We start from the raw sequence: 27,500 nt of genomic DNA, 5'->3' as shown, positions 1-27,500 counted from the left end.
TTAGATGTGCTGATGGTTCAGGAGACACACAGCACCTCCGAGAGTGAAAGTCAGTGGAGGAGAGAGTGGGGTGGGGATGTGATCCGGAGCCATAAGTCCAGCTGTAGTGGAGGAGTTGGGATTATGTTCTCTAGAAGCTTCCTGCCTGTCTCATGTGAGGTAGAGGAAGTTATTGAAGGCTGTTTACTGAAGGTCAAAGTTCAGTATGAAAATGTTACCATGCACTCATGTGGACAGACTTACTGTTCTGGGTGTGTTGTGTGACACCATCAGACGCTGCAGCAGTGACGAGTATTTATTTCTGGGTGGAGATTTTAACTGTACAGAAAATCCAACTGGACAGGAATCACCAGGAGCCTCATGCTGCTTCATCACACAGGCTCAGACAGCTCACAGAGACTCAGGAGCTGGCTGATGTGTGGAGGAGTTTCAATCATAATCACAGACAGTACACCTGGAGTCACTCTGAAGACGATGTTTTATCTCTGGCCAGGCTGGATCGCTTGTGTTCTTTCAAACACCAGCTGAGTGTTTTTAAAGGCTGTCACATAAACCCTGTGGGCTTCACGGATCACTGTCTTGTGTTTTGTTCTGTTTTTATTAAGAAGGTCGGACTGAACAGTGCTTATTGGCATTTTAACACGGCCCTGTTACATGATAAGGCTTTTAGGGATGCTGTGGAGTATTCTGGGTCACCCACAGACAGTGTAAGTCTGACTTTGATTGTGTTCAGCAGTGGTGGGACTTTGGCAAATGTCAGATCAAACAATTGTGTCAGTATTATACTCGCAATGTCACCAGAGACATCAGCAGATCTTTGAGAGATCTAGAGACTGAAGTGGTGGAGCTCCAGCGTTTGGTAGACTCCACAGGAAATCGAGGGCTGTTGGATTCCCTTCAATCTAAAAAGTCGGCTCTAGCCAACCTGCTGGGCGTCACAGCACAGGGGGCCCTGGTCAGATCTCGTGTCCTGGATGTCACACTGATGGATGCTCCATCTCACTTCTTCTTTGGCCTGGAGAGGAAACATGGACAGAAAAAGATCATCCATTCTTTACGGTCCAGAAACTTTTACAAGGACTTCTACAGGAGTGAATTTACAGAGCGTCCAGAGGTGTGTGAGTCCTTCTATGCTGGTCTTCCTCAGGTTGGGGCAGAGGAAAATGTGAAGTTGGAGGCCCAGCTGTCCCTGCCTGAACTGTACTCTGCGTTGATGAGTCTGCAGCATGGTAGAGCTCCTGGGATTGAGTCCTTCTGGTCTGTGCTGGGGGAGGATCTGCTGGAGGTGATCAGAGACAGTTTGGAGAGGGGTCGGCTGCCTCTGAGCTGCAGGAGGGCGGTCATTACTCTGCTGCCAAAGAAGAGTGACCTGCAGGAATTGAAAAACTGGAGACCGGTGTCGTTACTTTGCACAGACTTTTAAATCTTGTCCAAGGTCCTGGCCTCTAGACTCAGACAGGTGATGGGCTCCATCATCCACGCTGATCAGACCCACTGTGTGCCCGGCAGGCTCATTAGTGATAACATCACTCTGATTCGAGATGTTCTGGAGGTCTCTCGTTCATTGGCTGTAGACACTGGTTTGATTTCAATAGACCAGGAAAAGGCTTTTGATCGGGTTGAACACCAGTATCTGTGGCAGACTCGAGCTGCCTTTGGGTTCAGCCCACGTGTCATAGCCAAGATCCAGGTGTTGTACTGTGGCATTGAGAGTGTTCTAAAAACCAATGGAGGTCTGAGTGCTCCTTTTAGTGTGCAGAGGGGGGTGAGGCAGGGATGTCCCTTGTCTGGCATGTTACACTCTTCAGCCATTGAACCTCTGCTTCACAAACTGACCTCAGATCTGTGCGGGGTGTGTTTTCCAGGCTCTGATGTTCATTTTAAACTGTCTGCATACGCTGATGATGCCGTTGTCCTGGTAAATAAGCAGAAAGATATTGATCTGTTAGAAAGAAATGTTAATTTATTTGGTTCCTTGTCTTCTGCCAAAGTGAACTGGGTGAAAAGTGAGGCTGTCATGTTGGGGGAGAGGCTGAGGGATCAGCTCAGTCTACCTGGAGGTCTGGTCTGGAAAAAAGGAGGTCTGAAATATCTGGGAGTCTTTTTGGGGAATGAGACCTTCATAAAGAAAAATTGGGAAAGTGTTGTGGAAAAGGTCAAAGGTCGTCTTAAGAAATGGAGGTGGTTGTTGCCTAAAATGTGTTTTAGAGGGCGGGTACTTGTGGCCAATAGTCTGGTCTCCTCTGCTCTGTGGCACATGTTGGCCTGTGTCGATCCTCCTCCCTCTCTCCTGTCTGACGTCCAAAAAGTGTTGGTGGATTTTTTCTGGGACAGGCTGCATTGGGTTCCTCAGAGTGTGCTCTTTCTCCCTAAAGAGGAGGGAGGGCAGGGTCTGGTTCATCTAGCCAGTAGGGGTGCTACTGTCCGCCTTCAGTTCATGCAGAGACTGCTCACTGGGCCCGCTGACCTGGTGTGGAGGCCGCTGTCCTGCTGTATCCTGCAGCGTTTTGGTGGACTGGGACTGAGCTCTGTTTTTAATGGATTTAAAGAAAGTGAACATGTCCTCTCTGCCAGGGTTTTATCTCAGTGTTTTTACAGTGTGGACTCTGCTGAAGAAGCAGAGACAGGAACAGGCAGACTCTCTGTACTGGCTGCTTAAAGAGCCGGTGTTGTGCGGCGGACGCTTGGACTCTCCTCACTGGGCTGGACCCACTCTGTCCAGAATGTTCCTGTCTGCCAGGATCTCTACGCTGGGGCAGGTGGTGGAGCCGACTGGACCTCAGTTGGACAATCCGGCTGGTCTGGCTGCTGGTCTGGGAGTGAGATCCACACGGATCATAAGACAGTTCCTGAGGCGCTGGAAACATCAGCTGACAGGGCACCAGTGGTCTCTACTTACTGACTATGGTGACGGCTCTCTGCTGCCAGACAGCTCTGACCCCTACCCTGCTCTCGCACTGCTTCCTGACCTGAAGGACTGCTCTGGACTTTTACTGGCTTCCACCAACACTGCAGGTGTTTCTTTAAGTGACGGGGCGGGGAAGACTTTTTACAAACTGATTGTTAAGACTGTACATAAAAAAACCCTGAATGGTCGCAGTGACACCCCCTGGAGGACTTATCTGGGGCTCAGTCCTGAGGCCAGACCTGAGTGGAGGTCTCTGTACAAACCCCCCCCGATCAAGAAACATGCAGACCTACAGTGGAGGATCCTACATGGCATCATAGCTGTCACTGCTTTTATTTCTGTTCTGAATGTCAGTGTGCAGGATACGTGTCCTTCCTGTGAGCACAGGGAGACAGTGTTTCACTGCTCTTTAGAGTGCACTCGTCTGACTCCTCTGTTTGTTTTACTGGGAAAGTTTTTTGGCTGTTTTAAAGAGATTTTTACTAAACAGGTTTTTATCTGTGGGTTCAAATACACTCGGCACCAAAAGCATAAATGTCAGAGCGTAAATTTCCTCCTGGGACAAGCAAAGATGGCCATATATGTGAGCAGGAAGAGGAAGGTGGGGGAATCTTTGGAGCTTCATGTAAAGCTACTGTTTGTGAAAATGTTGAAGTCCAGGTTGTTGTTGGACTTCAGTTTTTACGGAGCCAACCAGGACCTGGAGAGTTTCCAGTCAGTCTGGGCTCATGAGAGGGTGCTGTGCTCTGTGGTGGAGGGTCAGCTGTTGGTGGGAGACATGCTGAAGTGAAACTGTGAATGTGATTGGTGCGTTTAAAACAAGGATGTGTTATGTTTTTGTACAGTGTGAAGAGTGATCAATAAAGATCTGGTTAAAAATCAAATCTCACACACACACACACACACACACACACACACACACACACACACACACACACCCACACACACACACACACACACAGTCAGGAGTGTGTCACTGACGTAGTTGAAGCTGTTTGGAGGCGTTTCTTGTCTGAAACACAGTCGGACTCACAGAAACATCACTGACACTCAGACTGCTGGATGCTGCTAAACTGCCCTGATGCAGCGTTTCTGTCCATCCCATAATAACCTTCAGAGATTATTAACCCTTTATCTCCACTAGATTAGACCAGAATAACTCGACTGGGCTGCCCACAGTCAGTCGGTCCATATGAACTCTCCTGTAGAAAACCTGTTGATCACAACAGCTCTACAACACACAGCTGATAGAGGAACGTCAGCGCCTGGTTTCTAAAACTAAGGTGCAGGACTGTAAATGGGACACAGGCTGCTTTTGCTGGGTCCGCACATGAGAGGAGGAGCAGCGTGTGTTAATGAACGTGGCTGACAGGACGACATGATGAATGTGTGATTGTGATCAGAGGTTTAAAAAGTGTAACAGCTCGACTCTGCTGCACTGACCACACTGTGTCCATGATATATAAAGAGCAGAAACACAGATCAGATTAATTGAACTGGACCTCAGTGTGTCTCTGACATAATATACTATTGAAAGAAATGAAATGCTGTTCAGTGTTGCTCAGACGGAAGAAGCAACTTAAAGATTTCTCCTTTTTGCCTCTGGGACGTTGTGATGAACTTATTTGACTTTTTAAAGACATTTAACAGATTAAACTATTTACTGATTAATTAAAAAAATAGTCATAACATAATCAAACATGACAAACATGATTAGTTTGTTCTCTCAAAATGTAGAAAACAGATGAGATCAGATTATCTCCACTGTGCTGACCACAGTGTGTCGGTTCGTCCTCTCAGGCAGCATCAAGCCGACGCCTGCAGGTAGAAACAGCTGTCGGTTGTGTCGAATGATTGACTGATGGATGGACCAATCAGGACGCACAGACTGCCTCCCAGTCTCCATAGTGGTCCTGGTGGTCTCTGCCTTATTGTGAGCAGTTGTAGTAACACACTGCTGAACACTGTGCTGGCTGAGCAGGAGGAGTCTACAGACTGATCCTGGACTGAGACTCTCCTTCAGTGGAAGCTTCTAGAGCAGCTCGGGGCGGTCTAGTGTGTAGTTTGTCACAGGGAGAGGTTTTTGAGTGTGTGTGTGTGTGTGTGTGTGTGTGTGTGTGTGTGTGTGTGTGTGTGTGTGTGTGTGTGTGTTGGTCTCAGTGTGTCTCTGTGGTAATAAAACAACAGCAGGATGTGAACTGTGTTAGGATGTCACTCTGTTTCCCAGCAGTCTCTCTCTCTCTCTCTCTCTCTCTCTCTCTCTCTCTCTCTCTCTCTCTCTCTCTCTAAACCGTCCACACTGTCCACATGATGATTGGCTGTGAGCGTCTTCCATCCAGCCAATAACAGCAGGAGGTGTAGGTGCTCTGTGTTGGTGTGTGTGGATCAGTGTGTCTCTGTGGTGAAGATGTGAAATCAACTGATAATAGATGACTGGGCTGTGATCTCACTCTGCTTTCTCTCTCTCTCTCTCTCTCTCTCAGGTGTCCACCTTGTCCAGCAGATGTACGGCTGTGAGTGGGATGATCAGACTCCAGGCGTTAAAGGTTTTATGCAGTTTGGTTATGATGGAGAAGACTTCGTAGCATTCGACCTGAAGTCAGAGTCATGGATCGCTCCAACACCACAGGCTGTCATCACCAAACACAAGTGGGATAGTGACAAAGCTTTCATAGCAGGTCAAAAGAACTACCTCACCCAGATTTGCCCTGAGTGGCTGAAGAAGTATGTGGACTATGGGAGGAGCTCTCTGCTGAGAACAGGTAGAACCACATGACCTGATGTGTTTTTATTAGCACAACGTTCATACACCTCTTCTCTTCCTGACATGACAATAAATGTTACACACATTTCTCTTTCTCTCCTGCTCTCTCTTCATCTTTCTGCTTCTCTCTCTCTGTTCCTACTTTTTATATCTGTTCCTCTCTGCTACATATCTTTTTTTTCTCACACTCTGCCCTCCCATATTTATATCATTTACACTCCAGTGAGCTTCATTTTCTTTGCATAGGTACTATAAATATAATCCTGATGTTATTAAGGCATTTAAAGACATGACAGTTAACAGGAATTATGATAGTAATCAACAGTAAATGATAATTAAGAAACTACAATCTGTCTTTCTCTCTCTCTCCAGACCTCCCCTCAGTGTCTCTCCTCCAGAAGACTTCCTCCTCTCCAGTCAGCTGCCATGCTACAGGTTTCTACCCTAACAGCGCCGTGATGTTCTGGAAGAAAGATGGAGCGGAGCTTCATGACGGCGTGGACCACGGAGAGATCCTCCCCAACCACGACGGATCCTTCCAGATGAGTGTCGAGCTGAAGCTTCCATCAGAGTCCTCTGCAGACTGGGGGAAGTACGAATGTGTGTTTCAGCTCTCTGGTGTGAGGGAGGACATCGTCACCAAGCTGGACAAAGTCGCGATCAGGACCAACGAAGGTAAGACTGGAGTCAGAGGGGATGAGAGTGGGAAGTTCACTGTAACAGTCCTGTGTTGGAAGGGAAGTTTTGTTTCCTTATATTGTTTTTCACTCACTTTCATCAAGTTTTTTATACATTTAATAAACAGTTTGAAGGCTGAGATTAGTATGAAACCAATGTAAGTGTCCACCTCTGGACCCTGACAGCAAAACAATAAAAGAATAAAAAGAAACTTTTATCAGATTTAAATGATTTGTTTCAAAGGATTATAGATGACTGCAGCTGTTTGTGCTGTCTGTCCGCTCTTTACTGACCTTTGATCAACACAGACAAATGTCAATAATGAAACACAAAAAAGTGTTTTTGTTCAGTTTATATTTTTGATAAAGACTTCTTTTTATTTACCTCCAATAGAAGACATTTTTTAGAAAGTTGTCTGAAGATTATTGTAAAAAGAATTTACTCAAACAAGTTTAGAGTGTTTTTTTTTTCAGTCATTGTGTAACCATTTACATGTTCAGAGATTATAGGCACTGTATTTTACTTCATGTCAGTTTTAGGAGATGAGTTCATGGACTTGTTCAAAGATTCAGCATCAATACAGTAATTATCTACAGACAGGATGAGAGTTAACATCAGCAGCACAAACAAACTGTGCTTATATTCAGGATTATGGTCTGACTGGCAGATGTTCTTCTCTTTCACCTGCTTCACCTGCTCAGGTTGTGACTGTGTTTTGTTGTTTTCTGCTCAACAGGGAATTCCATGCACGTGATCATCGGCATCATTGCTGCAGTGCTTGTTCTTGCTCTCGCCCTCATCGCTGCCGTTGTATTCATGTTGAAGAAGAGGAATGGTGAGAGACCAAAGCAGAAACATGAAGTCATTTTATTTTCTGTATTTTCTTTCTCGACTTTTTTTCTGTCCAGTTTGCAAAAGTGAAACAAATGATCTTCTTAACATTTAAAATGTGTTTTTATCAACGTTAAGCGCTGTAAGACCCAGAAACAGTTTAATTATAATTTGACTGCAGCACGATGATGTGAGGAAGAGGCCATCAGAAAAGAAATAGTGTAAGATTTAAACAAAAGTCATAAGGATTTATTTATCAGTTTGAGTTGGTATTAGAGAGGATCATCACTGGACTGAAGGTGACACTGTCTGAAATATTTAACGGTTACATCTTTAATAATGTGTTTGTATTTATTTTCAGCCAAACGCCCTCCATCTCGTAAGTACAACCTGTTTTATTCTATTCACTCTGAGCTGAAACGCTCTCTTTGTATTAAAGCGGTTTTCTGGAGTGTTATCTGTTGTGATATTATATATCTGCTGCTTGTTAACATTGTGCTTCTGACCTCACAGCTGTGAACAACCCTGTCGTGGAGCAAGAAAAAATGCTTGAGAATCAAAATGCCTAAAAGACAAACACACCACCCTGAACACAGTGAGTAGCATCACATAGGCCGTGAACTTGTTGCTTTAAAGCTGCTTTAAACTGTTCAAAGGAACCTTCTGTGATTCTTTATTATTGTAACATGTTGGTGACACATTTTAGCGGTAAATAAAATATTTGACCATAAACTCGTCTTCTACAAAAATAAGTGAAACTGTTGGATTGATGATTGAAGCAAACATATTTTAGGTCTCAGTGACTTTTAATATTCAGCTTTGTGGAAACTTACTCTGCAAACATTTATGAAGTTATTTTGTTTTTGATTTCGTGTTTGTTTTTTCTTCTTCAGGTTTATGGATACGTTGTGCACTGGAACAAGCAGCGCTTCCAGCACATTGTCCTGGGAATTTATTGGTTATTCATCACATGAAATGAGCTGATCAGGGTTGGAAATCTAGATTTAGATGCTTATTGATTGAAATGCAGAGAAAACAAGTTTGAAAATTAGTTGATAAACGCTGTACAAATCTCCTCAAACATAAAAGATGACATTAGATTGTTTGGTTAACTTAGTTTTAAAAAAGTGGCCTTTCTTTTGATGCTTTAACTTTGGTTATTGAAATGAGGATGATTATTTTTTTCTTGGTGAGAAGTTAAACAACAACAATCAATCCATAAAAGCGTCTCACTTCTCTTCATATTTACATTCTAAATATTTTGTGTGCTTTTAAAACAAATCCGCCGTAGTTACAGTTTGAAGCTTCTGGTTTTGGGAGCTTTGTGCTTAAATTGATGTTGGTAAAACACACGTTATTATACATTTATAAACACACACATCCACACGCCATCCGATTTTCAGATCAATACTCAGAAGGTCTATAATATCATAATATATACATTAACAATACAGATATTTGTGAATCAGTGGAAATAGTCTTTACTTTTTATACAAAAAAAGACATTGTTTGGTTTTCTGGTTGTATTTGGTCAGTGGTAGCAAAACTACAAATAAATCAGCAACATCCAAAAACATGCTGAATGAGTGAACACACACACACACACACACACACACACACACACACACACACACACACAAAATAAAAAAACATTTATTTTCCAGTTGTGTAAATATTGTTTGTATATTTCTGTAAAGCTGATGAAATGTTTTGATTGATAAGGCTCGAGCTAAATATAATTTATGTGTTTAAGGTTTTTCATTATTTATTAGGATTATGTTGTTGTTGTTTTCCATAATATCTTAAGTCAATATTAAGGATTCAGAGGTATGATAGCATTTCAGTACGATGTGAACAAATTGTAATGTTTTGATTATAGTTTAGTGCCTACATGTACCAGGATGCATTGCGAGCCAGAACCCACAGCCTTGGCCTACCTCTGCTGTCTTTCTTCACAATATATCCATACCATGTATGGAACACTTTGGATTGTTGTTTTGTTGTTTATATTTGGATCAGAGCTGTTTTCAGTCTCAGAACAAAAGCACAATAAAACTCTACTACATCCTCATAAACTCCATTTCATCTGTATCTGACCTCTGACCTCCCAGAAAGTTAAAACATATGTGCTCATAGCATCACATTAGCATAATATTACAGAAAATCTGAGCAGCAGGAGGCATGTGAACAAAGATCATAGAATAAAGTCCCGCGCGTCCCCCAATGCTCTCGGGTGGGCTAAAACAAAGTGACTGTACTTTCACTTTCATTGATAACCTCAGTGGGTCAGTTTTACCGAGTTACAAGTGATTTTGATGCTCTGGCTAAATTTCTAGTGGCTGTTACGGAGGTTGATGTCAGTGCTCCATTTTCTCTCACCTCATTTTACCCTCAGAGCTCGAGCTAGCGGGACAAAGACACTTATAAGTTTAAAGTTCATCAAAGTTAAAGAAGTCACAGGTCACAATGAAGACTTTGGTGCTCCTGACTCTCCTGGGAACAGTCCTACATGACACGACGGCATGTGAGTAAAGAATCATCTGAGTCGATTGATCGTATTTTTATATAATATACATATCAGTTTAAGATTCCATCCATCCATCCATTATCTATACCGCTTATCCTGTTCAGGGTCGCGGGGGTGCTGGAGCTTATCCCAGCTGTCATCGGGTGAAAGGCGGGGTACACCCTGGACTGGTCGCCAGTCAATCACAGGGCTGACGCATAGAGACAAACAAACTTTCTCATTCACGCCCACACTATGGTCAACTAAAGTCACCAATTAACCTAACAAGCATGTCTTTGGACTGTGGGAGGAAGCCGGAGACCCCGGAGAGAACTCACGCGTGCACGGGGAGAACATGCAAACCCCGCACAGAAAGGCCAACTTTGTCCAAACCGGGGTTTGGACCAGTGACCTTCTAGCTGTGAGGCAACAGCGCTGCAGCCCAATTTAAGATTCGTATTATTATTTGATGTTTAGTTTCAGGAGGGTTTTTTTTGCAGATCATAGAGATGTTAAAGGTAAACATCTCATTTCAAGTGAGTAAATCGTGTCTGTTCCTGTCATTACCGCCTAGTAGTTATAAGAAAAGTCTTTATCTGGGAAGTGTTGAAGAAAGCACATTTGTCTTCTCCTACAAAAGAGCAACTCGAGATATTATTTCGGCCCAATTTATATCATGACGGCCATAAATGCTAAAATTGCAGCGTAGCTACGCAGCACGAACCAGTCACACACACATAGATAAAGAAAATAGGCAGAAAGGCGTCAAAACAAAGCGATTCTGTTCAAAAACTATAAATAGAGCTCTTAAATTCAGTCTTTAACTTCATGAGCCTTTTGTAGAAAGTGTGTTGTTCATTTAGTGCTATTAAACATGACTGTTATTTTAGGACTAAAATTAATATTGCTTCTATTTTTAATTTATTACAATAATAATTGTCTCACGGTGTCTATATTTCATCAGAACTGTGAACAAATAACTCAAATAGTGAACATAGAAATACATTGACAAAATACTAAACCTAAATATTAAGGTTACCTCGTAATATTGTTTTACCTCTAAATATATATTTTTACCTTATACTATATTAAGATAAACCTTGAAGCTATTCCCCAGATAATCCTCATCTTTATTGAGTTTTGTTGGTTTTGTCAGATCACATCACACTGACAGTTATTACATTCACTCTTTGTACAATAACAGGCTGTTTAGCAGAGACAGATCAAAAAAGTCACTATATATCTGCTGATGTTAGCTTATTACAGATGTGTTGGCATCTGTATGTTGGTCGACAAGTATCAGTAAACAGGTTTGAAGTAGTTTGGCAACATTCCCATTACCGAGTTTGTCCACCAGAGGGCACTGACGAGTTTATTTTGAAACTGAAATATGGGCTCAGTTTGGATTTTGGCCACGAAAACAAGTTTAATCTCTGAAAGTGTTCACATCAGCATCAGCCTCAAAACCCAGCATTGATCAGGCTATAAGGTTTGGGTATTTTATTAACAGGGATTATATTTAATCCTGCACAGATTTGTAAAACATTTTCAGTGTGTGCAGTGCGTGATTTTTTTTAAAGTGCAGTTTAACACAGAAAATGATCTACACAAATTCAGAGAGCAGACGACGTGCGGGATTCTGAAATGATCAATTATTTAACTGGCAAAACTCACAGAAACCTGTTAGAACAAAAACAACGTTTAAATCAGGACTAAGAGACACTCAGTTTATGGTGGAGGGAATGTTAAAATTAAATGAATAATATTAGTTATTTAAAAATATAAAAATATGTTTATTAAAAATGTAGAGGTGTGTCATTATTAACGGAAAATTTTAATTGTACATAAAATAATCTTATCAGTGAAATAAGGAGTTAAATATATAATAATTGTTGAGTTTGTACAAATATATTTACATTAAAGCGAGTTACACTTGAGTAAAAAATGTTTATATTAGAATAAAAAGTTCAAGAGAAACTTTTTTTACTTTATTTATTGACCACAAAGAGATGATGAGCTTGTGTTGAATGTGCTGTAGTTCTTTTTGATTCTGTGTGCTGGATCATTAAATTGTTCAGTGATTCATTAAAGTGTCAAATAAAACCTGAAATGATCACATGAACTTTTTCTTACAGTTCCTCACTCTCTGAAGTATTTCTACACTGCGTCTTCTGGAGTCCCAAACTTCCCAGAGTTTGTGACTGTTGGGTATGTTGATGACATTCAGATAGATTACTATGACAGTGACACCAGGAGAGCAGAACCCAAACAGGACTGGATGAGCAGAGTCACAGAAGGCGAAGCTGACTACTGGGAGAGGGAGACTGAGGTCGCTGTGGGTCAACAGCAGGCCTCCAAATCCAACATAGAAATTGCAAAGCAGCGCTTCAACCAAACTGGAGGTTTGTTCATGTTTAACTTTCTACTGATGAAATGTTTGTATTTTCATCCTCACTCACTCACTCTCTCTCCTCAGTGTGTCTCTGACATAATATACTATTGAAATAAGATCTTTTTGCCTCTGGGACGTTGTGATGAACTTATTTGACTTTTTAAAGACATTTAACAGATTAAACTATTTATTGATTAATTAAAAAAATAGTCATAACATAATCAAACATGACAAACATGATTAGTTTGTTCTCTCAAAATGTAGAAAACAGATGAGATCAGATTATCTCCACTGTGCTGACCACAGTGTGTCGGTTCGTCCTCTCAGGCAGCATCAAGCCGACGCCTGCAGGTAGAAACAGCTGTCGGTTGTGTCGAATGATTGACTGATGGATGGACCAATCAGGACGCACAGACTGCCTCCCAGTCTCCATAGTGGTCCTGGTGGTCTCTGCCTTATTGTGAGCAGTTGTACTAACACACTGCTGAACACTGTGCTGGCTGAGCAGGAGGAGTCTACAGACTGATCCTGGACTGAGACTCTCCTTCAGTGGAAGCTTCTAGAGCAGCTCTCTCTCGCTCTAAACCGTCCACACTGTCCACATGATGATTGGCTGTGAGCGTCTTCCATCCAGCCAATAACAGCAGGAGGTGTAGGTGCTCTGTGCTGGTGTGTGTGGATCAGTGTGTCTGTGGTGGAGATGTGAAATCAACTGATAATAGATGACTGGGCTGTGATCTCTCTCTGCTCTCTCTCTCTCTCTCTCTCTCTCTCTCTCTCAGGTGTCCACCTTGTCCAGCAGATGTACGGCTGTGAGTGGGATGATGAGACTGGAGAAGTTAATGGTTATGAACAGTTTGGTTATGATGGAGAAGACTTCATAGTGCTGGACATGAGGACAGAGACATGGATCGCTCCAATACCACAGGCTGTCATCACCAAACACAAGTGGGATAATAACAGAGCTCAAATAGCACAGACCAAGAACTACCTCACCCAGATTTGCCCTGAGTGGCTGAAGAAGTATGTGGACTATGGGAGGAGCTCTCTGCTGAGAACAGGTAGAATCACATGACCTGATGTGTTTTTATTAGCACAACGTTCATACACCTCTTCTCTTCCTGACATGACAATAAATGTTCCACACATTTCTCTTTCTCTCCTGCTCTCTCTTCATCTTTCTGCTTCTCTCTCTCTGTTCCTACTTTTTATATCTGTTCCTCTCTGCTACATATCTTTTTTTTCTCACACTCTGCCCCTCCCATATTTATATCATTTACACTCCAGTGAGCTTCTTTTTCTTTGCATAGGTACTATAAATATAATATTTGTGTTTTGAGGCATTTAAATACATGACAGTTAACAGGAATTATGATAGTAATCAACAGTAAATGATAATTAAGAAACTATAATCTGTCTTTCTCTCTCTCTCCAGACCTCCCCTCAGTGTCTCTCCTCCAGAAGACTTCCTCCTCTCCAGTCAGCTGCCACGCTACAGGTTTCTACCCTAACAGCGCCGTGATGTTCTGGAGGAAAGATGGAGAGGAGCTTTATGAGGACGTGGACCACGGAGAGATCCTCCCCAACCACGACGGATCCTTCCAGATGAGTGTCGAGCTGAAGCTTCCATCAGAGTCCTCTGCAGACTGGGGGAAGTACGAATGTGTGTTTCAGCTCTCTGGTGTGAGGGAGGACATCGTCACCAAGCTGGACAAAGTCGCGATCAGGACCAACGAAGGTAAGACTGGAGTCAGAGGGGATGAGAGTGGGAAGTTCACTGTAACAGTCCTGTGTTGGAAGGGAAGTTTTGTTTCCTTATATTGTTTTTCACTCACTTTCATCAAGTTTTTTATACATTTAATAAACAGTTTGAAGGCTGAGATTAGTATGAAACCAATGTAAGTGTCCACCTCTGGACCCTGACAGCAAAACAATAAAAGAATAAAAAGAAACTTTTATCAGATTTTATTAAACATTCATAATTTGTAAGTTAATCTTTCATCATGTATGCTTCTACATCTACGTGTAGACATACTGTCAACACACTCAGATTTATTCATGCCTCTGTAACACTGACGAGCAGTTTTACAGCCCTTAACAAACACTTGAAGGTAGTTTGTTGCTTGTGGTTAGACGGTGGAGTTTCTCTGTTTCCGACTGTATTGTGGATATTGTTTTGGATTTTAGGGGGAAAGGGTTAAAGGCAGTGTTTTCTCTTGGTATAATGTTTGTTTTGTCAAGTTTAATTCGTGTACAAGAGACAAAGTGAGCTGTGTGCTTCGGACAAGATACACGTGTTAGTTGAAGGTTTGAATTCTGGAGTTAAGAAAGAAACTAGAAGAGAGGATCAGAGGACAGAGGAGAAAAGATATTTGTTCATGTGAGAACTAAAATGACTTGTCTTCGCTTTGTGTTTCAGCCGACTTCAACGATCCCCTGATGACAACTCTGAGCTCTCTCAGAAACTGAATCCAGAAGCTAAATGAGAAACAGGCCGCCCTGCACACCGTGAGTTTCTTCATATTGGACATGGACTATTCGCACAGCTAACAAAGCTGAACCTTCAGCAGCAGCTCAGTGTAATTCAAATGTCATAAATGAACCTTCACAAGAACAAACTCAGAAAAACAAATGTATTAAAAAGTGTTGAACTAACTTCAAAAACATGACATTTAATAAATACTTGATTTCCAAATGTTCAGACTGAAATGACTGAATTATAAATATTGTGGGTTTTAATGACTGTACATATGTTGCTCTGTGAATTGATATTTCCAAACATTTATAAGATAATTTATGGTTCTATTTTACCTTTTTTTTTTGATCTCTTCAGGTTTCTAAAGCCTTTTTGCACCCGCGCAATCAATCTAGCAGTGGTCTCTGTGTGTCCCTCCTGGTGATGAACTGGAGTCCACCTCTCGCACTCTCCAGTCCCCCGTGAGTCTCAGCCAGATGAGCCAGGAGGAAATGATGGATAGACTTTGTCTGTGTGTTATCACTGTGCTGAATCTTTATTCGTACATAAGACATGGACAATCAATCAGTCTGGTTACACACACACACACACACACACACACTAGTTTGCTTGATTATTTCTATGAAACTGATCAAATGTAAAGATTTAGTTGTTTTTTTACCAGACTGGAGCAAAAAGTAATTTCCGTCCTCTTAATGAATCAGGATCATGTTCTTTGTTTTGTTTCATATCAAATCTCTTTTGATCTGTTTTGAAACACACAGAAACCGAACATTGATGCTTAAAATCTCTTCTTGTGTTAAAGTCAATGAATGCCGCTGACCTGCTGTTTCACACCTTTGGTTCTGTAAGTTTGCTTTTAATAAAAGTCCCTCATACTCCAAATGTCTCTCTTCCTGTTGTTCCACACACACGTATACACTAAACGCTGACACATCTATAGCTCACACATATATAGGCTCACACATCTATAACACATCTACAGCTACAATTTGGTGGAATAAACTTGTTTTTTCTGCCCTTTGTGCTTCACACCTTGTGACTTTTAGTTCATTTATATAAATGATGCATGGCTCAAAACATCTGAAACAATTGTTTGAAAAAAAGACCGAAATTGTGAAGTAACTTTTTTATCGTAATATACAAATACAAAATTGGCACTGGCTTGAAAAGGCGTCTATGGATGTCGTCCATGTTCTGATAAATGACACCGAGCTTTAAGTAGTTTAGTTTTTGTGTTGTATGTCTAAAATAATCAGATGCATGCATCATTAAATTAACCTTAGCTGATTATACCATGATTATTGGGTCTGTAACGCTAAAGACATTTAAACATTTGATTCAACAGGTTAACATAAAAATGTCCTTCACAACTCCCCACTTTTTATCATTAACTGACAATAAATGAGTATGAGTATATAAGCCTTAAACATCATCAGAATGTAAACCCTGTTTTACAGTTTAATTACACTCGTCACACAGAAGGGGAGTAAAAGAATCTGTCATGAGTTTCTAGTTTAGTTCTGGTTTTGTCTTGTATTTTGGTGTTTAGTTATTATTTCTTGTGTTACCTTGTCACTTTGTCCCTTGTCATGAGTTTTCATCGTTTAGTTTTGTATTTAGTTTATTCTGTGTTCTTGTCAGTGTTTAGTCTTGTTAAGTATTTCACTTGTGTCTTTTTGATTAGATCATTTCCTGTTTTACTTTGTCACCTTGTCTCTCGTGTTGGTCCACTTCCTGCCTTTGTGTTTCCCGCTTGTTTGATTATGTGCCCTGCCCTGATTGTTTTCACCTGCCCCTTGATTGTCTGCCCCTTGATTGTCTCACCTGTGTCTGATTAGCCTCACCTCCTAAGTGTATTTAGTCTTTGTGCTCCCCTGCTACGTTGCCTGTTCATTGTCGTCCTTCCTCTGGAGTTTAATCTATGTCCATGACCTGCACTTGATTCCTTGTGTTTCCTTCCCTGGATCTTCTTTGTGCTTCCCCTGACCCCTCGTGTCCCTTGGATTACCTGTTCCTGGTTTTGTTGTACGTTTTTTGCTCTGTCTTTTGATTTTCCTTTTTTGTCTTTTGTTAGATTTTAGATTTTGTTTTTGCATTTTTTGCCTTTTGTTTATCAAACTTATATCAAAGGCTGCATCTGGGTCCTCACCTTTTTGTTTAAATTGAAACCCTGACAGAATCAATGTAGAAATCATTGTGATATCTGCTGTTCTGTGGGAATTGTCAATACTTACCCATGTGTGATATCATGTCTGTGTCATAGTCGGGGAAAGGGAAGAGGTCAGGTGAGCGGGGGGTCATCAGGGAGGTCAGAGTCAGTTTGGATCAGTGCTTTAAATGTCAGCTGTTTAGTCAACTCACGCGTTAGTCTGGTGTGTGTTTTATTGGTCCGGTCATGTGTGTGCAGTCAGGTTGTCAACTCTGGTTGGCAGTTGTTGCATTTCAAACCATAATAATGGAAAGGTGATGATCAATATAACAAACGTTAAACAACATCTTGTCCCTCTGATGCCACAGAGGCCTGGTTGTCTAAAAGGATGCCATGGAGGTTCCTTCGTTGTCCCTCGTTGGAGACCCAAGGTCTCTGTGAGATGTGTGATTCTCTGGAACTGTGTGTGTGTACAGTGTTAATTCAACAGTGCACCGGAGGCGGAGCGCGTCACACAGGCTGGACCAGGCTGGGGTCCGTCTGTGCGCATGGACAGTTGGATCAAGGCTGTGAAAATATGAGCAGATACATCTTTACCCATCTAAGTCCAGCATCCTCACAGCATTTAGCTTTAAAGGAACCATTTTCACGCTCTACCGCACCTGCACTCTGTGGCTGATAGGAGCAGGGATGTTTTAAATCAAACCACAGTTAGGCACATAAAAATGCCAAAATCAGTTTCTAAATAAAACTAAAATCACAACTAACACATTAAAAGATACTTAATAAATGTAATAAAAATATACATTGTGGATGGAGATGGACGCAGATGGCCTGATGAATGACAGCAAGGCCATTACCACAGCTTATCTTACCAGGGATCCCCCACCGGGGAATCACTTCCATGAGCAGTGCTTTTGCCACTGCTGTTGAATCCTGTTTGCTGGAGGGGAAAACTGCTGAGGGGAGCAAAACAGCTTTAAGCAGCGATGAGACCAGTAAATGGTTAGAAACAGGTTCACCTGAGGATGTTAAAAATCCTCTGTGTCTCCAGAGGGCACCAAAGTGATGCACTACTCCAAATGCGTATCGAGAGTCAGTGTAGATGTTAACAGATTTACCAGCAGCTTGTTTACAGGCTTCTGTGAGGGCGACAAGTTCAGCTGCTTGAGCCGAATAGTGTGAGGGTAATTTACCTGATATCACAACTTCATGTTGTATAACCACAGCAAACCCTCGATTCCTTCCTTTTAGCATGCTTTGTTATCTACAAACTATACAAAAGGTTTATCAGGGTCAGGTGAACCTAGAGTTGGAACATTTGTAAGTGCAGACTTTAAGTCAGTGAAAACCTGTTGGGCTTCAGGTGGATTTTCCTGTAATCCCAATGGCTCAATGACAATACTATCAGGGTGTACATTTGTTGGGAATGTATCTTTAAGTGCTCCCCACATCCGACCTCTACTAATGGAAAACAACTCTGGATCATTTACTGCAGTTGCCACGTATCGATTTAATCCTGCTTTCTGCAGGATGAAAAGAACTTCCGTTGACACCGACTTGTTTGTATAAGCATAGGTTTATTACAAAGAATCAGCATCAGACAGGTTTCATAAATACCTGGGAGATCATCATGGCCGAATAGTGTCTCCCCGAATTACAGTTCTACATGCACTTATATATGTTGGGGGTGTGTATATGTTTCTTCTTCTTTACCATAACAGGACAAGGACCCTCAGACTCTCAGACTGGGGGTCGTTAAATGCATCACCTAATAAGGCGTGAACCTCCTCTCAGTGTACATTATGTTCCTTTACATCATTGTATAAACAGAGCCCATGGACATATTTACGACTCTTACACAGGACTCTACAGAATCCTCCACGTAAGCATTTCCACCTCAGGTCAGATACTTCATAATTCCCCCCTTCGAGACTACACAGAGTCTCGAAAAAGCTAGGTCTGATGATTCAAGAAGCACATGGGTTAGCCCATGTTGCAAGGGGGGAAGTTAGGAGAAAAATCACGAAGGAGTATGGTTTTTGGGCACCGTACTTGCTTGCACAAATTGATCATGTCATAGGCAGGTGTACAATCTGTCTAAAAAATAATGTTCGGAGGGGTGTGACAGTTCCTCCTGGTTACATTCCAACTCCGACAGGTCCCATGCGAGAATTGGTTATGGATTTTGTTGACATGATAAAACCAATTGGAGGCAAAAGATACATGCTAGTTGTAGTGGACAATCAAAGATGAGAGAGGAGCTTGTTGTTCAGAGTAGTTAGGGATCCATTGTCAGCAATATGACATCATTCAAAGGAAACTCACCATTTGTTTGTTCTTTAGCGGTTTGGGGAGCTCCAGTGTAGCCTGAACGTGTTCGGGAGAGAGGGATTCACCCTCTGCTGTGATCACATGTCCCAGGTAGGTTACTTTAGTTTGAGAGACTTGCTTTGTGGCCGTTTTCTGCTAGAAACGTCAGCAGTGCGAGTGTGTCTTCTTGACAGGCTTCAGCTGAAGGGCTACACACCTTTAGATTGAATGTACTGAATGAGAGTGGAGCCTGATGGAAAAGTTTAGCAAATTTTAAGTCAGCTGTTGATGAAATGCGTGGGAGACTAAACTTAGACGCAACGTGTCCATGTATAAGTTTTACCTTAAAACGAGAACGCGAACCAGTACTGGCTATCGGGGTGTACTGGGACCGAAAAAAACGCGTTTGTGAGGTCGACAACCGAAAAAAAGAGTAGCTTGTGGTTGTACTTGCAGCAAGATTGTGTGGATTTGGTACCTCGGGAACTCTTGGGTGAACTGCAGCATTTACTGCTTGCAGATCTTGTACAAATCTTCAAATTGTCTTTACAGGAAAAATAAGAGTTCTGACTGGAAGATGTTTCACAAAGTATAATGATCCCTCTTTTAAAGGGACTCAAAAACTGGCGTAATGCCGTCAAGTGCTTCTTTTTTGAGAGGATATTGTTTTAACAGGCCTGTAGTCTGATTTTGGATGAATGATTAAAGGTTCTGAATTTGACCTACATCATATTTATGTTTGGCCCAGAGACATTCTGGGACCGTCGACAGATAAGGTGGAATTTCCAGTGAAGCCATGGTTACATAGACATCAGTGAGCAAACCACGTGGTGAGTCCTCAACCAACCCGACAGTTCTGTGCACATGTACAGATGTTGTCAGTCTCGTACGATATACATCACCTTGCACGCTGTATTCTGTCTTAGGATCCTCTGTGGGAACAAAATCATGACAAGCAGCCTTCTGAGGAACCCAGTGTCCCCGATCTTGCCACTTCCCGTCGTGGGGTTTAGCCAGAGGTACATGTGGTATATTTGTCTGACAAAAACACGCTTTTGCAAAGTGGAGAGGGAAAACAGTAACCGCCGCCAAAGAAGAACTTGTCCAGTATATGCGAGTTAAATGTGACCATAACTTTTGCATAAGTCTGTACCATCTGTCTTAATACTGTTTATCAGGACCTTCATGAATGCATGAGATGCGATGTAAATCAGTTGTAGGCATGTAGTCATCTGTACGTGGTGTGTGTGTGAGGCGTTGCCACACAGCAGAGTGTATGTCGGGTCATCAACTAGATTTGTCCAAGGGCCAGATTTTTTTCCAAGCAGACACTGTGGGGTCCAGACTTTCACAAACAAACTTGATCTATTCCACGCTGATTTGTTATCAGGGAGGCTGCTGCACTTCAACACGTCACAGAGAATATGAAGAAATTCATCTCACAGCTGAGGGAGAATTTCTCTGCCAGATTTGATGACTTTGCCATTTCCAGGGGTGTCATTGAATTTGTGCGTGACCCATTCACCATCCAGGCGGAGAATTCTCCGCTGATGTGAAGAAGGTGATGCCGTTGGACGAAGCGGTGATTCAAAGTGAACTCGTTGACATCCAGGTCTCCAGCAAAATGAAAGCTGCTCTCCGTGGTGATGAAGGCTTGAGCACTTTTTGGGTGGCTTGTCCCCAAGACTACGGCACACTGAAGGCGTTGGCTATGTATGTGCTCACCATGTTCGGGTCGACCTATACATGCGAAGCTGCGTCCTCAAAGATGAACACTATCAAGACCCATGAGAGGAACCGACTGTCAAACCAGTCTTTGGAGGACTGCTTGCGAATAAGCCTAACAGCTGTCAAGCCTGATGTTAGGAAGTTGGTGTCAGAGGGAAAATGTAATTTCTCCCATGAACCAAATGTGAGTATTTCAGCCTTTTATTTGAGGGATTCATTGTTCAATGACAAGCTACTTTGTTTTTTTGATGTTCCGTTCGACTGACTCTTGAAAGCAACATTTCAGTTAAATGTTTTATTTATTTTTATATCCATTTTCTGTTGTCCCAGCCAGGAGTACGCCCATGTGGTGCACTCTGCTTCAATAACTTCACCACACTGAAATTTACGGAACAACATGTCTCATGCTCAGATGACCACTTTCTGTGCTCTCTCTCTCTCTCTCTCTCTCTCTCTCTCTCTCTCTAAGGGAGTGCTGTTCGTTATCCATCCATCCATTATCTATACCGCTTATCCTGTTCAGGGTCGCGGGTGGGCTGGAGCCTATCCCAGCTGTCATTGGGCGAAAGGCGGGGTTACACCCTGGACTGGTCGCCAGTCAATCACAGGGCTGACAAATAGAGACAGACAACCTTTCGCACTCACACCCACATTTGAATCTATTTTGAGTTACCAATTAACCTAACGAGCATGTCTTTGGACTGTGAGAGGAAGCCGGAGACCCCGGAGAGAACCCACACGTGCACGGGGAGAACATGCAAACTCCACACAGAAAGGCTAACTTTGTCCAAAAAGGGAGTTGAACCAGTGACCTTACAGCTGTGAGGCGACAGCACTAACCACTGCATCACCATGCAGCCTGCAGTTTGTTATACAAACTAATATTAATGAATGTATATGAATTGGGATAGCCTATATTCCAATGAAATCCCTGATGAGGACTTTGCAGGCTGTGGATATATTCCAGCCTCCATAGCCGCTGAGCGCTGGCATCACAGTGCTGGCATCTCGTGCACTTTGGCATTGCTGAGAGGATCTGGTGCTGCTGACGCGTCCTCGCTGGTAATTTCTTTGCCAAAATGACCAATAATGGTTTGGATGGCTGGTTTAGCATATTGCTGAAGCACTGAGGGGACGCAGTTATCATGAATCAGTGATATTTTTTATTTGTTGAAAATATATTATTGTCATGTTTCATGACAGACTTCACATGACCGCGGGCTGCCAGTTGACAATCACTGCACTATGGATTGTTGTCTGTCGTTTATATTTGGATCAGAGCTGTTTTCAATCTCAGAACAAAAGCACAATAAGACTCTACTACATCCTCACGAACTCCATTTGATCTGCATCTGACCTCTGACCTCCCAGAAAGTTAAAACATTTGTGCTCATAGCATCACATTGACCTACAAAATATTATAGAAAATCTGAGCAGCAGGAGATTTAACACGACTTTCACATGTGAACAAAGATGATAAAATAGAATAAAGTCCCCTGTGTCTCCTAATACAATGCTTTTAGATGGGCTGAAACATACTGACTTTACTTTCACTTCCATTGATAACCTCAGTTTTACCGAGTTACACGTGATGTTGATGCTCAGGCTAAATTCCTATTGGCTGTTATGGAGGTTGATGGCTATGGAGGACTGAAACTGCCATAATCAAAAATAAATAAATAAATATCTCAAATAAATAAGTAAATCAAATAATAAAGACAGAAATGTAGAAATAAAGCCTCAATTATCAAATGAATGTTCATGTTCATTTAAAAAAATATATATATTCAGAAATATAAAAATAAATGAATTAGATGTTTTTATTTATTTGACAAATTCCTTATTTTAGTATCAATCTATTCTTTCTGTTTACATTTCAATCTGTTTTTCTTTATTTTCCTATTTATTTATTTTATTTCTGTATTTATTCATTTCTGTCTACATTTATTTCTGTATTTATTTTCCGTATGTAAATGAGTAGGCGTGTCTTGATTGTATCACTTAACAGCCATTGGTTGATCATATGAGAGCCCACAGATCGGTTGTATACGTCTAGCTCCCCACACTTTCTGGAAATTACTTGAAGAAGCAATGCTAGCCTAGCTATATGCAACTAGCAATGGATGTAAAGCGGCTTTTGGGTGACATAGCTGAAAATGCTTCTCCAAACTTCATGCTATTTCGAGCTGAGGCACAGTTGGAAAATTTGATAGAGTTATCCGAAACCACTGACGGAGAGAGACGTTATGTTGGTTATATCCGGCTGAGAACAATAATCCACACTGCAGTCTAATTTCTGGTTATGGCTCATACTTACGTTGTTCTTGATCGTCCAGGTGATCGGCTGCCTCTTGCAGGAGCTATGAAACAGAGCATCTGGCAACTATCTGATCAGATGCTAGATCTAGAGGGAGAAGTATAGTCTTACATGATTGGTGTGTTTGGTTCATGAGCTAGGGTCGACTACTGACTACACTTGACAGTGAACATAAACATTACATGACGTTATCCTCATGCACTGGTTGAAGCGCTTACCATGTAACTGAAATATTAATTCAGCTCCAACACTGTAACTGTTGATATCCTAGTTTTAACCATTATCAAGTTTACAAGGACAGCTTGCTACCTAACATAGCGTTAGCTTGCTAGGCTGTTGTCAATATTATCTTGATAATGTTGCCAAATTTCCTCAGTTGTGGCGTTTTTCTACACAGCCCTCACCAACTACTGACAGTACCACCATATTCGCAGCTCTGGGCACAGACCTCGTCACATCCACGCAGTACTGTAGTGTGTGGGTTTGATTGCTAATGCCTGGATAGCCAAGACACGCCTACTCATTTACATACGGATGAAGAAATACACAAATAAATGTAGACAGAAATGAATAAATACAGAAATAAATAAATAGGGAAATTAAGAAAAACAGATATAAATGTAAACAGAAAAGAATAAATTGGGAAATATTAAATATGAAAATAAATGAATACAAAAATAAGGAATTTGTCAAATAAATAAAAAAATTTAATTAATTAATTTTTATATATCTGAATATGTTTATTTATTTTTAAATGAATATGAACATTTATTTGATAATTGAGGCTTTTATTTCTACATTTCTGTCTTTATTATTTTATTTACTTATTTATTTGAGATATTTATTTATTTATTAAGGCAAGTAATTTATGGCAGTTTCAATCCTCCATAGTAGTCAGTGCTCCATTTGCTCTCACTTCATTTCACCCTCAGAGCTCGAGCTAGCAGCACGTTTTGTCTTAAGCTCTACAAAGAAACGTATTAGTTTTAAGTTCATCAATGTTGAAGAAGTCACAGGTCCCAATGAAGACTGTGATGCTCCTGACTCTCCTGGGAACAGTCCTACATGACACGGCGGCAGGTGAGGAAAGAATCACTGTAACCCTTTTTTTTGAGTTGCACAGTCAGTATTATACATTATTATGAAGAGTATTATACAGTAGAAGGGGTACACTGCACAGTACTGTAAGTTGCAGTGCATTGTGGGTAAATATCTTCGGACTGCGTGGGTATTACAGTTGTTTGAGTGTACTGTAAATCCACTTACAGTAACTGTTCTGCCCGCGAAAAACGGACCAATTACGTGAAAGCTTGGTTTTAAAGTTTTTTGGAGGGAACACAGCACTTCTTGGGAAGGCAAAGCATTGACCGAAAAACATGTAAGTAAGAAATGTTATTTCCATATTACGTTTTATATGATTTAGTTCAGTTGAGTGTTTTAAACAATTCAGCCAGGTCATCTTTCAACAAGACTGCCAACCTCACATCTATAACATTAACTGCTAGCTAACTTATCTAATGTTGTTAGTCCAACTGAGACTCTAGCCATCTGTAAACTTAATCGCATTTTATTCAATTTAAAACACCAATTTTTATTCCATTTTTATCTGACTCTATTCTAATTCAATAAAAACGGTTTCATCAAGATTTGTATTTATCGTAAGGAGTTAAATGATTTGAGATTCAGCTACAGCTTTTCCGGTGTGCTTCTTGATGCATATCTGCCCTGGTTCTAGCCATCTGTCAATTTAAGCAAATTTTCTCAAATATAAAACCCCGGTTTTGACAACATTTTCATTTGACTCTATTTTAATCCTATAAGAGTGTCAAAGATCAAGATTTGTATTTATAGTAAAACAAATTCGATGGTTGGAGATTGAGATACGCCAAACCGGAAGCTGTGCACGGCATGCTCTGTTAGCTAGTTAGTAAGCCTATTAGGAGACAACAGAAGGAGTTGGATATTAACGACGCATTGTCGTCCTATATAGATGCATTTTTGATGTGGATCTCATTTTTGTAAACGTTTTTAAGTCGTCTGTTTTTTTTCGCTTTCGGATTTTACAGCTGCGATGAAAGACGGACAACGCCGGCCCGGGTTCAGCCTAAAACGACGAGTTTGGTGAGTAACGTTAGACACCCGACGGATAAAGTGAAGTTTGCTGTGTGCGCAATTAATATTTGTTTTTTTTTTACATGATTTAAGATATTTAACTGGCAAGTGGCCAGGTGTTTTTCGCAAGTCAGGCGAAGCTAACGTGTGTTTACCGAACGTTACTAGCGTGCTGCGTTAGTTGGTGGTTATCGTTACACGAGTCAATTCATCACAATGGTGTTGCTATACAAGTGCAAGCAGTGTGTTTTCTACACGGGGACGCTTTCAAAATTTTATCATCACGTGAAGGAGCATAGAAACCTTGTGGTTTGGCTGGGTGCCCATGCAAATTTACTACCTTCTTTGCACTTAAATCACATTTGCACTGAAAACACACAAGGGACTCAACACCTGTCAACAGACCCGTGCAAAGCGATGTGAGGACTTGCCTGGTAGAGAGGTGCACAATGACAACACAGAATATATCCAGCCTCTGTGACCATCTTAAATGGCATATTAGAGACGGACAAAACATTATATGCCCATTTCCTAATTGTAAAGAATTATTCCATGTGAAGGCTTTTTTCTCATCCCACCTAAGTAGAAAACACAAATACTCATTTGATTTCCTGTCAGTCCTGACATTGATGTTTCCAGTCATAGGCCACATGATGACGTGAGCATTGAAGGCTGTGATAATGCTGAAGTTCATGATTGTGTCTTTCCTGATAACATAGATCAGGATAAATTCCTCACCAACTTGGCACTGTTTTACTTGAGGATGCAAGCTAAATGCTCTTACCAGCCAGTACTATCCAGATTATAATTGAGGAGTTCCAAGAAGTGTAACGGAGTGACACATGTGATGTCCAAACTTCATGAGGAATTAACAAAGTTAAAAATGCCTGAAAATGACCTTTCTGAAGTCATAAGTGGACAAACAAAGATAATCTGATGAAGATGTTTAACGAGGGAGTGTTTAGGTCTGATAAAACACGCAAGACATACTTTAATACGAAATTCAACTACGTCGAGCTTACACAAGTTTAGCTTACACAGTAGCAAACTACTGGGTGTTTACATGTCCCTCTCTGAAATTGCTCCTCATAATCGATCCTCTATTGACCCCATATAACTCATTTCACTCTGCAGGGAGGAAGATTTTAGTTTTTTGGGCAGGATACACAGGGCCTGGCAACACAGTCAAAATATATCACACTATTTTTTAAAAATTTTTTTTTATGTAAAACAATGTTTGACTGTTTTTGATTTTTCCAATATAAATTACAGTAGTGTGACATATTTTTGATATTGTTTTATTTAGTATTATGAGCAAGGTACAGATGGTCTTTTGTCATTCAATTTAAAATTGAAATACTGATTCAATCTTCAAACTTAAAACTGTAATAAAATACATATACATGTAACATATTTATGTAACAATATTCCTATATATATATACTGTACAGCTTGCAGTAATTGGTCGGGTGTCCCCTACTTGGGGACCTGTGTGTAAGGTACCAACCAACCATCAACTAATATTGGTATAAGTAAACATTGCTTTCTGTCTTCTTTTCCTACCTTTCTGTATTCATTAAGGTCACAACGACCCCGGTAGATGCAGAAGCCAGGCTCTAACTCCCAAGCAGCCCTGGGCTGGTGGCTCTTGGTAAGACTATCAGTAGGTTTGGGCGGTATCACAGTATACCAGGGTATTTACAAGTCCTACTGGTTTTAAAACTCTTACACCGGAACAAGATTAATTCAAACATTACAAATGCAGCCAAATCAGGATCTTTCTAGTGATGATTCCAGTTGTTACATTTTCAGAGTCACTCCTACAACAAGTGTGCCTAAATACATGCAATTTTTATGTTTTGCAGGAGATTCAATTCTGCATGCAAAGAAGCTGATGCTGACGATGGAAAGGGAAAGTCCTTATCCAGCAAACTGACCTACCTGACCTCTCTGCTGCACTGGCTGTCCTGTTCAGCTGCTACTATGTCTCCAGCATAGAACAGCAGCAAGAGGCAGCCACGACTTTGGAGTTCATCCAGAGGTAGGCACATCATGCGGTCATTTATTAGTTTACACCCCAAATGACCATAGCAGAAGCGTTGTCAGACTTTAAAGGGATACTCCACTATTTTGTAACACCAGGATAATGTCAAGCCTGTTAACAGAAGGTTGAGGATGTTTTCCTTCGACCACTATCCAAGACCCCTCAGGATATTCTAGGTTTTCTTTCCACCATGTACTTTTTCTGAAAAACTGGAAGCAGACTTCTATTGTTATGAACTAATTACAATTATTTACATTTTGCACAAAAGGTTTTATTTAC

At 41.2% G+C, this 27,500-nt stretch overlaps 3 protein-coding genes and 1 long non-coding RNA gene across 4 annotated transcripts in view; all 4 read left to right on the top strand.

Annotated features, from left to right (window-relative positions):
* Positions 1–8,154, top strand: part of LOC138608733 (class I histocompatibility antigen, F10 alpha chain-like) — a 12,941-nt gene extending 4,787 nt beyond the window's left edge. Inside the window, exons 3-8 of the mRNA XM_069681298.1 lie at positions 5,392–5,670; positions 6,045–6,347; positions 7,087–7,185; positions 7,543–7,560; positions 7,695–7,776; positions 8,075–8,154. Of these exons, the coding sequence (XP_069537399.1) occupies positions 5,392–5,670; positions 6,045–6,347; positions 7,087–7,185; positions 7,543–7,560; positions 7,695–7,750 (755 nt within the window). The 3' untranslated portion in view covers positions 7,751–7,776; positions 8,075–8,154. The remainder of the gene's footprint in view (positions 1–5,391; positions 5,671–6,044; positions 6,348–7,086; positions 7,186–7,542; positions 7,561–7,694; positions 7,777–8,074) is intronic.
* A 1,025-nt stretch (positions 8,155–9,179) lies between these two features.
* LOC138608654 (class I histocompatibility antigen, F10 alpha chain-like) lies at positions 9,180–13,959 on the top strand. The gene is made up of 5 exons (XM_069681217.1): positions 9,180–9,705; positions 11,823–12,089; positions 12,862–13,140; positions 13,515–13,858; positions 13,948–13,959. Exons 1-5 carry the CDS (start codon positions 9,648–9,650, stop codon positions 13,957–13,959), a joined length of 960 nt encoding a protein of 319 aa, XP_069537318.1. The 5' UTR covers positions 9,180–9,647.
* A 10,128-nt stretch (positions 13,960–24,087) lies between these two features.
* LOC138608352 (major histocompatibility complex class I-related gene protein-like) overlaps positions 24,088–27,500 on the top strand; it is an 11,469-nt gene continuing 8,056 nt past the window's right edge. The window contains exon 1 of the mRNA XM_069680921.1: positions 24,088–24,123. Within this exon, the coding sequence (XP_069537022.1) occupies positions 24,088–24,123 (36 nt within the window). The remainder of the gene's footprint in view (positions 24,124–27,500) is intronic.
* Positions 24,285–27,500, top strand: part of LOC138608353 (uncharacterized) — a 3,649-nt gene continuing 433 nt past the window's right edge. Inside the window, exons 1-4 of the long non-coding RNA XR_011309437.1 lie at positions 24,285–24,443; positions 25,132–25,186; positions 26,759–26,828; positions 27,043–27,218. This is a non-coding gene — a long non-coding RNA (uncharacterized lncRNA). The remainder of the gene's footprint in view (positions 24,444–25,131; positions 25,187–26,758; positions 26,829–27,042; positions 27,219–27,500) is intronic.

This window comes from Semicossyphus pulcher, unplaced genomic scaffold (genome assembly GCF_022749685.1).
Source record: "Semicossyphus pulcher isolate SPU_LCO1_2020_fin unplaced genomic scaffold, fSemPul1.0.p SCAF_5, whole genome shotgun sequence".
Taxonomy (NCBI): domain Eukaryota; kingdom Metazoa; phylum Chordata; class Actinopteri; order Labriformes; family Labridae; genus Semicossyphus; species Semicossyphus pulcher.
This window is presented reverse-complemented; position numbering and strand designations above follow the sequence as displayed.